This window comes from Pristis pectinata, chromosome 23 (genome assembly GCF_009764475.1).
Source record: "Pristis pectinata isolate sPriPec2 chromosome 23, sPriPec2.1.pri, whole genome shotgun sequence".
NCBI lineage: Eukaryota > Metazoa > Chordata > Chondrichthyes > Rhinopristiformes > Pristidae > Pristis > Pristis pectinata.
This window is the reverse complement of record NC_067427.1, coordinates 29,522,851-29,537,079: the sequence shown is the minus strand read 5'-3', so window position 1 is coordinate 29,537,079 and position 14,229 is coordinate 29,522,851. Positions and strand designations below refer to the sequence as shown.

The 14,229-nt window shown below is 48.2% G+C and overlaps 1 protein-coding gene across 6 annotated transcripts in view; it reads left to right on the top strand.

The window, feature by feature from the left end:
• LOC127581956 (glutamate receptor ionotropic, NMDA 1) overlaps positions 1-14,229 on the top strand; it is a 103,563-nt gene that overhangs the window by 29,416 nt on the left and 59,918 nt on the right. For 3 of the 6 annotated variants that reach the window (XM_052036751.1, XM_052036748.1, XM_052036747.1), the window contains exons 3-5: positions 1,123-1,299; positions 11,737-11,799; positions 12,380-12,480. In XM_052036751.1, the coding sequence (XP_051892711.1) occupies positions 1,123-1,299; positions 11,737-11,799; positions 12,380-12,480 (341 nt within the window). The remainder of the gene's footprint in view (positions 1-1,122; positions 1,300-11,736; positions 11,800-12,379; positions 12,481-14,229) is intronic. The other 3 variants (XM_052036752.1, XM_052036750.1, XM_052036749.1) reach the window with 1 other exon arrangement.

Sequence of the window (14,229 nt, the reverse complement as noted above, 5' to 3'; positions counted from 1 at the left end):
GAATGTGGGGAGGATAAAATGAGATTAGTTTATTGGTGTAAGTATGTGGTTGATGGTCAGCATGGAGTTGATGGACCAAAGGGTCTGTTGTTGTGCTGTGTGGCTCTGTCAGAATTGGGGCATGGGGCTCAGTGGAAATATGGACACAGAGCACACCATTGAGCAACAGACCAGGATGGATGGGCCAAATTCCTACTTCTTACCAATGTTCTACAAGAGATTAGGCAGCTGGCTAAGTCAACATCCCTGAACTGCACAGAACTGCCAAGGGCAGAACGTTTCAGGTAGTTCAAACACAAAAACTATCAAAATATCTTACTAACTTTTAAAGAAATAACAATCAAGCAGAAAAGCAATTGAAAACACTTGAAGTTATTTAGAGCACGTAAACTTTGTCAGAATGCAGGAGGGGAAGGGGAAGGTCCTCCTATCCCATGTGATATTCCCATCAGTTGGAACGACATCGGTAGGGTGCCGGCAGCAATGACGTTCACGTTTCCAGAGCTCCAGGAGTTGCCAATGGTTACCATAGCATCAGAGCGATGTGAAGTGCAGAAGGAGGCCATTCGACCCATTCTGTCCATGATGGCCACAAACAGACAGAAATAGATTGAGGTTAATTCCACCTCCCAGCTGCCGGTCCGTGGCCCTGCAACTCACAGCTCCTCAGGAGGTTATCGGGGATTTTAAAAAATGTGGTGAGGGTTTCTGCCTCCCAAGTGTGTTCGGCAGAGAGCTCCAGACCCTCTCCACTCATTGGTGGAACTCAGCTCCCGTCAAACGCTCCATCATGACCTTATATCCAGGTGTCCCAAGTACTGTTTGTTCTGCTCAGGGATCTACCTTCCTTGTGTTCACCACGTTCGTTAAATGTCCTCTCTGTCTCCTTTGCTGCAAAGAAAAATTCCCCAGTCTACGCGGTTTCTCTTCATTACTGGGAGCCCAGCTCTGTAACCCCAGAGTTACCAGGAGCCCAACTCTCTAACCCCAGGGTTACTGGGAGCCCAGCTCTCTAACCCAGAGTTACTGGGAGCCCAGCTCTCTAACCCCAGTTCATGAATATGGACTTGGCCTCTCCAGATGTTGGAGCCATCCTCTGACTGATATCTGTTTCTCCCACAGAGTATCCATCTCTCTTTCCTGCGCACTGTGCCTCCCTATTCTCACCAAGCTCACGTCTGGTTTGAGATGATGAGGCGCTTTCGGTGGGGACACATCATTCTGGTGGTCAGCAACGACCACGAGGGTCGAGCTGCACAGAAGAAGCTGGAGACCCTCCTGGAAGAAAAGGAGTCAAAGGTTAGTGTGTCACCTCTGTGTCACCTCCCGAGTGTTATGTGTCTGTAGATATCTGTACGTGAACACATTCTCTCTCCATTATGAACATGGCTAACATATTGCTTAAAGCATCTACGGTGTCTTGAGTGGTACCTGACAAAACTTGTATTTATCATTCCACGTGCTTCACCATAGTCAACATGTGATCAGCAGCAAGGATGAGAGCCCGTACACTGGAGCTGTGCAAAAAAAAACAACCGGCAGCTCTTTCTGTAGTCAGACTGTTTCTCCTGTCAATCAGTGAGAGCGTCCTCCAGGGCCAGCACTGAGCAGCACGAGTGGAGTGCCCATTGCCAGCCCCCTGAGCCAACCCCAGCCAGGGCAATGCCAATATTATGCTGGGTACACCCCCTTAACACACAGGCTTCCCATTCCCATTCCCAGTCCTGCTCTTTGGATAGGACTTGGGTGAATTTCTCTCCTCCTTCTGCCTGGCCCTTTCATGAGGTGAGCCAGGAGCTGCAGAGGTCCCCCAGCCCCTTTAGCTTCCAATAAGTTCATGGCTGACCCATAAACTCAGCTCCATGTCCCACCTTCACCCACTAATCGCAGAAATCTAACCGTCCCAATGACTGACTGTCCACACCCTTCTCACATGGGGAATTGCGAACGTCCACAAACCACCATCTCTCCTCCTCTCAGGTCATAACTGTCCAACCCTTTTCTCCAGGGGTGCCCTGAGATCTACATTCTCTAGCTAGGAGAAGCAGTGGCTCAGAACTTTCCTGTCAAGCCTTCCCAGAATCTTATTTTCTCAACGAGTCTGCCTCTCGTGCTTCTGTGGGGAGCACAGACTTACGTTACTCAGTCTCTGTGCACGGACAAACCCCCCATTCCAGGCGACACCCTTCAGCGAGTGGATCTTTCCTCATCTCCAAAGGCAAAAACTGATGTGTTCTGAACATATTCTGAGACAATTCCAGCTCAAGTCCTCCATGCCAACTCTTTCAATAAATGCAATGCATCATTTGCCTTTCTAATTGTCTGTCTATGCCAGTTAACTTACTGTGATTCACATAAAAGGGCACACAGATTCTTATGTACACCCAGGTTTAGTAGTTTCTCGCTATTTAAAAATAAACCTGTTTCCTTTTCTTTTTAGCAAAGGGAATAACCTAAAATTAGCCACAGTATCTGCATCTTGCCCACTCACCTGCCAATCTCCTTTGTATCATCAATGAACCAGGACCCAGGCTCTAGCTTTGTATCTAAGTCATTAACGTGGAATGTCAACAACTTGGGGCCCCAGCACCCATCCCAGTGGAAGCCCACTCGTTACATGAGAACAGCCATCTTACTCTCTGCTTCCTGCCCTATACCCAATCCCCTATTCATGCTCATACATTAGCCCCACACTTAAGAATTTGTAACTTCCTTTCACGTGACACCTTACCAAAGGCTTCTTGAAAATTCCGATATGGATCTACTGGTGTCTCCCCCCACCCAACCACCACGCTGGCCACACATTCAAATATTTGAGTAGATTTGTCAAACAACATTTCCCTATTAACAGCTGCAGGTTGACTGTTTTGGTTTTTCCGAGTTCCCTCTGAGTGTACCATCAGTAACTGGTTCCAACACTTTGATGGCATTTCACATCAAGCTAACTGATCCGCAGTCCCTGTTTCCCCTCTCCGTTCATTCTGAAATAGCAGGGATACATTGGTACCTCTCAGTCTGCTGGGACTGCCGCAGATTCTGGGCAATTTTAGAAGATCATATCAAATTTATCCAGTATCACAACATCAGCAGCCTCCTTAACGACACTGACATGTATTTTACCTGACCCAGGACTGGGCAACCTTGATCCCATTAATTTCTCTGCATTTAATATTAAGTTTCTCACTCCCTTTAGATCTTTGACTTAGGATACAGTAGGAGTGGTGGGAAGAGAATTAATTCGCCTTCCTATGACCATGAATTACCCTCCACAGAACACTGGTCTGTTTTAACACTTATGTTTGGCAGGGATGGCCACAGAGAATCTGGTCAGGATCAACAACCTCATCAAGCGTCAACAAAGCACCAATTAAATCATTGAACATTACCCCTTGAGAATATTTTCTGCCTCCTCTTGCCTTCACATCTCCTCCTCTCTTTCCCTCCTCTTCCTTCCTCCTAACACCTTTGCTTTATCTTCCAGCCCCCTCCATTCCTCTCTGTCTCCTCATACCTCTGCCCTCCTCCCCCCACGCTCCCTGTATCTCAGTGTTTCCTTTCTTTCTCCCTTTGTGCACCTCCCCTTCCCTTTCCTTCTCCATCTCTTTCCATCGTCCCTCCTCTGCCCTCCTCCTCTGGCACCTCCACTCCTGTTCCTCCTCCCTCCCCTTCCCACTCCACTTTCCCTCTTCCACCCCTATCCCAATACCTCCTTATCTTCCCTCTTTGCCCCCCCCCACCCCCCCCACCAATCATGTCCGACCGCTCCAGGCCAGAAGGGATCCGTGATTGGGTTTGTGCTCCTGTCCATCATCCTCAGATTGTCCCATTGGCTCATCAGACCGTCACATTGGTGACCAAGCGGAGCTCAGAGCTCAGGGAGGGGCTAATTTTGGTTTGTGGGCATTTCTGGCCACCGCACTACAGGAAGGACGTGGAGGCTTTGGAGAGGGTGCAGAAGAGGTTCACAAGGCTCCTTTAGCTACAAGAAGAGGTTGGACAAACTTGGTTTTCTCCGGAGTGTCAGAGGTTGAGGGACAACCTGATATAAAATTATGAGAGGCATTGATAGGGTAGATAGTCATTTTCCCAGGGCGGAAATGTCAAATACTAGATGACATAGGTTTAAGGTGAGAGGGGGAAGTTTAAAAGGGATTTACGAAGCAAGATATTTATACAGAGCGGTAAGTGCCTGGAACGTGCTGCCAAGGGGAGGTGGTGGAAACAGCTACGATAGTGATGTTTAGAAGTTATTTAGACAGACACGTGTGAACAGGCAGGGAATAGAGAGGTACAGACCATGTGCAGGCAGGTACGTGCAGGGAATAGGGGGATACAGACCATGTGCAGGCAGGTAGGATTAGTTGGATTGGCATCATGGTTGACACAGACACAGTGGGCCAAAGGCCTGTTTTCTGTGCTGTACTGTTCCCTGTTCTATGTTTTGTGGATTTTCTCAAGCAATGGGTGTGACAGGAGCAGTGTCTTCGGGACTGAGGTTCCTCTGTGGAGCAGCTTGTTTGGAGCGAATCGTCCAGGTGAGTTGGAGCTCGGTTGTCAGACGGCGTGAGAGGTGGGTCATTGTCTTGGTTTTGGAGTTAATAACCTAATTAAGGTTCAACTAATTTTCAGATGGATTCAGTCGGTTATCTGGCTGTTTTAGCAGATTGGATGCCTGAGGGAGCAGGAATCCTTCTGGGTAATTGATTAGTAGTCTGGCGGGGCTGGAAGTTAATGGTCCAACAAGTTTCCAGTTGGTGGTTAACTGATTGAGGGATTTGATGTTGGGCTGTCAGTAAGTGAGGGGTTAATGACAGGATGAAGTGTCCATGATCCACAGGCCAGGGAAAGTTAGCAATCAGGTCTAATTGATCCAGATGGAGGGAGGGGCTTGTGCTGGAGGGAGGGGCTCAGTGTTGGTGGGAGGGGCTCAGTGTTGGAGGGAGGGGCTTGTGTTGGAGGGAGGGGCTCAGTTTTGGAGGGAGGGGTTTGTGTTGCAATCAGGGGCATGTTGGAGTGAGGGGCCTATGATGGAGTGAGGTACCACTGACAGACATAGGGCCTTGTGTTGAAGGGAGGGTCTTGTGGTGGACCTTGGTTATAGTAAAGTGAGACAGAGATTGACCCTACTGGCCTTGAATCTGCTCTGCTGTTCAGTAAGATCCCACAAGCCTTGATTGTTCTGTGGTGGTGAAACTTGTCCTTCAGGCTTGAACACATCCACAGCCTTCTGAGAGAAAAATGTTCTTCTCATCTCCAATGTTAGAGCTCGATGTCTCATCTTGAGACCTTGACCGTTTGTATAAACATCCCCAGCAGGATAATCGCCCTCACTATCTCATTACCTCTCTCAAGGTTTTAGGTATTTGAATGAGATCAACCTTTCTAAACTCTGGAGAATACAGGCCCAGATCGTTCCATACAAATGCCCCTTCATTCCAGGAATCAGTCCAGTGAACCTTTGTTTCTCTCTCTCCAATATAATTGCATCCCTCTTTAAACAAGGACACCCACACTGTACACAGTGCTCCAGAAGTGGTCACACTGTCACCATTGTCCCTTCCTCATGGTTCCCTTCTGCTTCTTGACAATGGCCAACATTCCATTCACCTTCTGAATTATTTGCACATTTTCTGTGTGTTGAGCAAGACGTTGATTTATCTGAACAGCAACATTTAACAGTCCACACACTTTAAACAATACCCGACACAGCAAAGCAGATATCTTCTCAATTCCCTACACTGTGCTCCAGCTGCCATTCCTCTGCTCATTGGTTACCCCGTCCATGTTCCTTTGCAGACTCTTTGTCTTCACATCCTTCACATCTTACTCTTTCACCTTGATCAACTTGGATACCTCACAACTGGTCCCTTCAGCCTCGTCACAAGAGTATAAGAGCAGAAAAAATAGAGTAGGAGGAGGCTTTTTGGCCTACCTTAGCACCACTTCTCTGCCCTAGACCCATACCTCATTACCTCTAATACCCAGAAATCTATTGATCTCTGTTCTGAATGCATTCAATGACTGAGTCTCCAGAGTCTTCCAGGGTAGACAATTCCAAGGATCCACCACATCCTTAGGGAAGAAATTTCTCTTCACATAGATCCATGTTGGCCTACTTTGAGCCTGTGACCCCCTGGTTCTCTTTCCTCAGCAAGGGGAAAAATCCTCCTCATATCTCCCTCATCTAGCCTTGGAAGAATTTTCTACATTTCAATGAGGTCACCTCTCATTGTTTTAAACTCCAGCGAACAGAGGCCTAGTCTACTCAATCTCTTTCAAAGTACCAGACCCACCAACCCAAGAGTCAGTCTGGTGAATCTTTGCTGCACTCTCTCTCTAACAAGTGGGTCCTTTTTTAGATAGAGTCCAAAATTGTGCACAGTGCTGCAGGTGTGGTCTCACCAAGGCCTTCTATAATGTAGAAAGACATATTTACTCTTGTACTCAAATCTTCCTGCAGTTAAGGCCAATGTGCCTTCCTTACTACATGTTAGGCTTCAATGACTTGTCCACAAGTACACCTCTCGGATCATTCATATTTCCCAATCCATTTAAAAATCACTCAGTTTTTCATGATTTTTTTCCTGTCATTAACATAGATGGTACATGGTTGAGATTCTGGCACTGATCCCTGAGTTATTCTGATTCACCAATTTGAAAATGATCCATTGATCGCCATCCTGTGTTTTCTGTGTAAACCGATTTTCTATCTGCACAAACATGTCATTCTCGACCCCTGACCCCTTGTGCAATAACCTTTTATGTGGCTCCTTACCAAATGTCTTTGGGAAAAGCAAACCCACTGCCTTCACTGCCCGCTGCTCACATCCTGTCAGTTTGCTTCGACTGCCATAAATCTGGAGGATTTTGCAGAGACAGGATTGGTGGCATCTCTCCAGCACCATGAGATGCCCACACTGGGTCATCCGTCTCAAGTAGCCTAGAGAAGGGCAGCGATCACTGCTGCCCAGCACACTGCCAGCTTGCTTCAGGGTTTGACATCTTACTCTTCAAACACTATTTTCATCAAAGGGCCAAAGGTTTGCTGGCAGCTGGGAGTCGACGGTGGATTTATCATCAGCAGCTGCTGAGAGATGGGGGTGAGGGGGCAGTGATCCATTGGCGAGGGGGCAGTGATCCAGTGGAGTGAGGGGGCAGTGATCCAATAGAGTGAGGGGTCTGTGATCTAGTGGAGTGAGAGTCAGTGATCCAGTGGAGCGAGGGGGCCATGATCCAGTGGAGTGAGAGGGCAGTGATTCAGTGGAGTGAGGGGGCAGTGATCCAGTGGATTGAGGAGTCGGTTATTCCAAGTGAGTTGCCAGTACACAGATCTTGGAGGGCAGACACATAACTCAAAGGGTACATTTATGAAAAGTTCTCTTGAAACACCCAGCAACATGCACCGGGGGTACTAACAACAAGAGGGCATTGGTTGAAAAACGAGAGATTTAACAGGGACATCAGGGGTAGCTTCTTCACACAAAGGGTGGTGGGTATTTGGAACGAGCTGCCAGAAATAGTGGTTGAGGTGGGCACATTAGCAACGTTTAAAAGCCACTTAGATAAGTACGTGGATAGGCGGTGTTTAGAGGGCAATGGGCCAAATGCGGGCAGATGGGACTAGCTCGTTGGGCAACACAGTCGGCATGGATGAGTTGGGCTGAAGGGCCTGTTTCCCTGCTGTAAGGCTCTGTGACTCTAAATGATCCTGAACATTTCCTCAGAAAAAAATGTCGGAAGCTGGAAATGAAAGACAAGGATTCCTCGGGAAACACTTCTTCAGACCAGGATGGTGGGAATCTGGAACTCTCTTCCCCAAAGTGGTTTGGATGTGATGACAAATGGAGCTTTCTAGATCGATCTGAAGATGGCGAGGTTTTCCTTGCCCAGTGTATCAGGAGCTGGCGCTGGGGGACTGTGATTGCGGTGCTGACGAGGCATGACCATGTTGAATAGCAGGACAGGCTGAGGGTCACAGCCTCCTCCTACTGCAGTCTTGGCGTCTGTGGGTGGTGGGTGATGTGTGCACCACGAACAAGACAACCACACAACAGGAAACGGCCCAGACATCAGCTTACCCCACAGGGCCTGCAAAGCTACTGGCTTGCTGGGCCTTTCCCCATGGAAACCTGCTCCTGTAATGAACAAGTCTGCAAGCAAGCAAGGTGAATGGGTGAGAGCAGCAAAGCGAAGGGAGTTGTGTGAGGAGTGAGAGCAAATAGAGTGAGCCCACATGAGCAGAGACCAACCCCAGGTCCCCGTCCACCACCGACAACACGGCATGGCTCAGCAGTGTGACAGAACGCCCTCCACCTGTCTCCAGCTCCGGCAACTCTCTGATCACTTGTCACCACCCAGAGCGAAGCAGCCTGGCCGGCCAATTGATGTCCGTACCGTCACCCATTCCCTCATGCCCCACATCATTGTCGTACAATGCAGACACACTGTACTGCCCGCACTGACACAGAAACAACCCATCAACACCATCAAATCGACAACAAGGTCATTGCCCCTCCCACTGGATCAGTGGGATGTGAGAACCCTGTCACCAGTTGGTCATTGAGTAACGTCACTCAACAGACCTGTAGGAATAGACGCTTCCTCAAATGGGACTTGCAGAAGTGTAGTTCATCTTACTGGATCAGTGAGAGGGTGGGGTTCCTGTGACTAGATGTGAATGTACAAAGCAGTGGAGACATCGCTGGCTGAGTGATCAACCTCCAGCTGGAACAGAAGAACCTCCTCTCTCTAGATCAGACCCTTTCAATTGATCGGTAGGAATCAGCGACCATTCACCGGGAGAACATAAATTAGTGCTTTGTCAACTCGTGGGAGAGCTCGTTCATAAAGACAAAAGTCTCTCATTTGGACCAGATGAATAAGAGATCGCTCTCTCTCAAACAGCTTAAATGAGGGATTTCTGAGGGGACAAACTGAAATGTTAAATCCTTGCCGATGGGTTCAGTGGGATTGAGCCGTCCCTTCTCACTCCATCAATAGGAATGTGTGGGAATGAGTTGCTGCCAGGGCTGGTGGTGCAAGTACGATAGAGGAGTTTAAGATGCTCTTGGATAGAATGTGCAGAGAATGGAGGGATGTGGACATTGTGTTGGCAAAAGGGATTAGTTTAGTTAGGCATTTAGTTACTAGTTTAATAAGTTCAGCACAATATTGTGGGCTGAAGGGCCTGTTCCTGTGCTGCACTGCTCTATGTTCTATGACTCTCACCTGGGGCAGTGGGATGTGAATACTCTTGCTCAGACCAGAGAGAGGTCCTGCTTGGAAAGTGCGAGAGGTCCCACCATGAGCTCGGCAGGAACGAATGAGCTACCTCAGTAGGTCAACGGGAAGCAGTAATCCTCTTCCTTATACAGAAAGAATGCATCATTCTCCTCATTTGATCATTTTGAATGAAATCTTCCCAACTGGATCAGAAAGAATAAGAGATCCCTCTCCCTAGACTGATGTAACTGTAGGTAGCGTTGCCAGGATCAGATAACAATTTCACTAGATAATCAGCAATCTGACACCCCACTCTCTACATCACTGGCAAAATCCTCTCCCACCTGCTGTGTGAGTGATCTCCCTCAAAATGTAGGGATGATTGTCTCTCTCACAAAATGCCACTGAATAAGAGCTTGCTCTCCCCTGACCATAAGTGATAACTTTTACATTATGAACCAGGAATCTCTTGGGCTGGAGTTGTGGGAAGGAAAGGTCCCTCCCATTTCATCAGCAGGGACTGCAGATCCTTTTGGTTAAATCAATAGCGCTGAGCAATCCTAGCTATTCTCACAGGAACAAGAGGTCCTTGCACAAGATCCCTCTCAGATACCAGAAGTTCAACTGGAACCAGCCACTTTTAGACCTTGGCTACAAGAGCAAGTCGGAGGCTTGGTATCCGACAGCAAATGACTCAGTTCCTGACATCCCACAGCCTTTCCACCATCTACAAGGAATAAATCAGAAGTGTGATGGAAGACTCTCCACTTGCCTGGATAAGTACAGCTAAAATCTCTCAAGAAGCTCAATACTATGGGGGACAAAGCAGCCTGCTTTCTGGCATCCCAACCACCCGAAGCATTCATCCCCGCCCCCACTAGTGCACAGTGACTGCAGTGTGTGTCGTCTACAAAATGCACTGCAGGTAGTCACCAAGGCAACTCCGACAACACCTCCCAAACCCACAATCTCCACCACCAAGAAGAAGGACAACAAGTGCAAGGAACATTGCCACCTGCAGTTTCCCCTCCAATCTGCACACCATCCAGACCTATAACTATATCAGTAGTTTCTCCCCTTCAGGGAGAGGAAATGCCGGCCCTCACATCTGAAAAACAAAACTAAACATAATTGTAATAAGTGATCCCTCTCACTAGGTCAGTTGGAATAAGATACCTCAATTGATCATTGGGTCAGTAACCCTTCCGACTAAATCAATAAGAATGAGAGGTCCCTCCCACCACTCAGTCAGATTGAGCCTTTGCTCTCTTTGGCCCAACATCAAAAGATTACAGAAAGTACTGGAAACACTCAGCAGGTCAGGCAGCACCTGTGGAGAGAGAAAGAGTCAACGTTTCAGGATGAAGATCCTCCGTCAGACCTGACATATTGACACTGCTTCTCTCTACACAGCTGCTGCCTGACCTGCTGAGGGCTTCCAGCATTTTCTGACTTATTTCAGATTCAAAGCATCTGCAACATTTATGATTTTCAGGAATAAACTACCCCTTAGGTCAATAGAGGTCTCCCTCGCTAGACCATGAAACCCTGCCTGTGTCAGACATCAACCACTCAGGAAGATATATTTTTTCCAATACAACAGAAATTCTTTCTGGCATCAGACATTTATTCCACAAGTTCACCCCTACTGCTTCATCAAGGATAAAACATTCCTCCTCTGGGATTGAAAGTTCCTCTCCTGAGCTGCTTCAGTATTCTGAGATGAGATGTCCAATCACTCTACCTCATGCCGGACGTTGCTGGGGACAGCAGTGGCTGCAGTCTGCACAGGACTGAGGTGATCCTTTTGCAGGGCCCCCAGGAACAAGGAAGTTGCCTGTGCCCAGACCAGCTCGTCAGAGACCCACTCCTTCACTTCCCCTACTCAGGGGTCACCAGAAACAAAGAGGGACCTCAGCAAGCTCAGAGATGGGAGACATTGCAATTCTCTGTCTGTTGTCCTCAATACCCCGGGACCCCAGCACACTGATACGGTCAAAGTATGCAGCACTCACACTCCATACCCTCGCAACCCAGTGTCACAGAACCGACCTCACTGAGCCAGTGTAACAGAGGCTTTCCCACAGCTCCAGTGTCACACAGCTAGTATCATCAAGACAGTGTCATATTCCAGCCTTGCAGAGCCAATGTAGCAGAGCGAGACTTGGGACTTGTGTCATAGAACCTTACAGAGCCACTCACAGAGCCAGTGTCTCACTGAGCTAGGCACACCGCCAGTCTCATGGAGCCAGCCAGTCGCAGTGTCACAGAGACAGTGTCACAGTACCAATGTCACACAGAGCCAGTTTCACCGAGAGGGGTTGCTGTGCCTGTGTCACCAAGACAGCCACAGAACTTTCAGTCAAATGAGGAGCAGTTTTTATTTGCAAGCTCCAGTGTTACGTATTGACCCTGAGGAGGAGAGAGGGTTAAATTGCTTACTACACGTCATTTTCAACTGTTTATAATATTCTTCTGTGTCTGCATATTTTCTCTGTGCACATTACTCATCAGAATAAAAAAAGGAACTTTGAAAACAAGGACCAACATTCGTATGACAGCAGGCGAGGACCAAAGGTATATTTGCATGTAGAATGCACGAGCCCACCAATCTTAAACTAACGGAGTAGCCTAGCCACAGTCACAGTATGACCAATGAGACTGTTCTGGTAGCACGCTGTTAGTTTCAAACAGATTCTTTGGTTTGTCAATGAGAATGGTTAAAGAACATGAGCCACCCTACCTAACCAAATCTTGTCATAAGGACACGTGCATGTTGAATAAAGACTAACTTGCAAGTTTCTTAAAGTACATTTTAGAATCAAGCCATGACTTTTTCCCGAGACTTCAATCCCTTTAAGACGCTATTTTGTTTTTTTGAAAGACCGACCAACTCCTTCTCAGGTTGAGATGCATCTTTTCTCGTCTATTCTACTCTGTCAGCTGCACGCACCCTTTTTTGGTCTTGTTCTATCTTAGTTTGCATGCCCAATACAGAGAAACTGTAGCTCACATCGGCTCCAGATGGGGCCTAGTTCTTCCATCGCCTTTAAGATGATCTTTGCTGGAGATCAAAGGCGTCGTTGGTGGAAAGAGCCTGCAAAAGAAGGCTTTGGACAAGTTGTGTAGTAATTCTGAATCCCTGCACCAACTACAGGCTGAGAAGGTCCTGCAGTTTGAACCAGGCACCACAAACATGACATCAATGCTGCTGGAAGCCAAGGACTTGGAGGCAAGAGTCATCATTCTGTCAGCCAAGTAAGTGCCAAACCATTGGAAAACGGACACACTGGTCACCCCGTTCTGTGCGTATCCCTCAGTCCGGATGCAGTTCACAAGAAGCTGAATTGCATCCTTGAGTTTCTGCTGAACTCAAGACCATTCCTCAGAGCCTGATCCCAGCCAGTTCTGCCATCCCTGTCTCTGTCAGCACACACCTCCCCTGCTCATTCTCACTTTTTCGCAGTTCTGACGAAGAGCCTTCAACCTTGAACATTAACTCCGCTCCTCTCTCCATATATGCTGCCTGACCTGCTGAGTGTTTCCAGCATTTTCTGTTTGTGTTTCAGATTTCTAGAAACTGCAGTTTTACTTCCACTCCCACTAGTAAGGGCTGCTCTCAGTCCCCTTCCCTGTGGCCGTCTGTTATCAGTCCCCTTCCCTGTGTCCACACTCAGTTTCCTTCTCCATATGTCTGTTGCACTCAGTTCCCTTTCCCAGGTTCTGTCCTTGACTCCCACCCCCACACCCCATGTCTCTGTATGTATCCATCTCCTATTTGCAAAGACTGTCCATAACCAGCTGTGTTCCTCACTGTCTCTCAGTATCCATCTCCATTTCCCCAGAATTGGTTCATACCTGAGTTCACTTCTCCAAGGATGCTCCAGGGAGTTCCGTTCTTGCTGTGTCTTCCACTGTGAATCTCCCTTCCCACTGTGTCTGCCTGCACTTAGTGCCACTACCCAGAGTCTACCTGTACCCAACACCCTTCCCACTGTATCTGCCTGCACTTAGTGCCACTACCCAGAGTCTACCTGTACCCAACACCCTTCCCACTGTATCTGCCTGCACTTAGTGCCACTAACCAGAGTCTACCTGTGCCCAACACCCTTCCCACTGTGTCTGCCTGCACTTAGTGCCACTACCCAGAGTCTACCTGTGCCCAACACCCTTCCCACAACCCAACAGCATGAACATTGAGTTCTCAGGTAACCTGCTCCCCTTCTGTCCCTTTCTCTCTTCTTCTGGTCTTGCCCCTGCACATGCCCAGCACTCCCCTGTACCCAACACTGGCTGTGTTATGATTGACCTCTCAGCCTGTCCATGCACTTTCCTTTCCTCCACCGTCTGTCTGTCGTCAGCTCAATTTACCATAGAACCATAGAACCATAGATCCCTCTATCTCAAATTCCTCCATATGCTTATCTAATGATCTCTTGAACTTGTCCAATGTATCAGCCTGTCTGTCTGTAACCAGCTCCAACCCTTACTCTGCCTGTATGTAGCCCGTTTGTCTCTGGTACTGTCTGCATCCTGATTAATTTCCCTCAAGCCAGTCTGTTGCCAAATCCCTGGCACCAGTCTGACTGCCCTCTGTACTGAGGGTTTTCCCTGTCTGAGCCAGTCGCCAGTGAGGGAGCTCACTGAGGGAGCTCACACCCGCCTGCAACAACCCAATGTGCAAGGCTCCAAACCTCCCCACTGGGCTTCTCTGATGGTAGGTCAGCCCCTGGCCAGGCTTGCGTCTGGGTCCTGAGGCACGTTCAACATCTGTAGCGAGCCGCGACCTGAAGGCCGAGTGTGTTCAAAATTATTGAATCATAGAAAGTACAGCCCAATACAGGCTCTTCAGCCCACAATGTTGTGCCAACCTTTAAACCTCACCTAAGACTATCTAACCCCCTCCCCCCCACATATCCCTCTATTTTAAATTCCTCCATATGCTTATCTAGCAATCTCTTGAATTTGACCAACGTACTTGCCTCCACCACCACCCCAGGCAGTGCA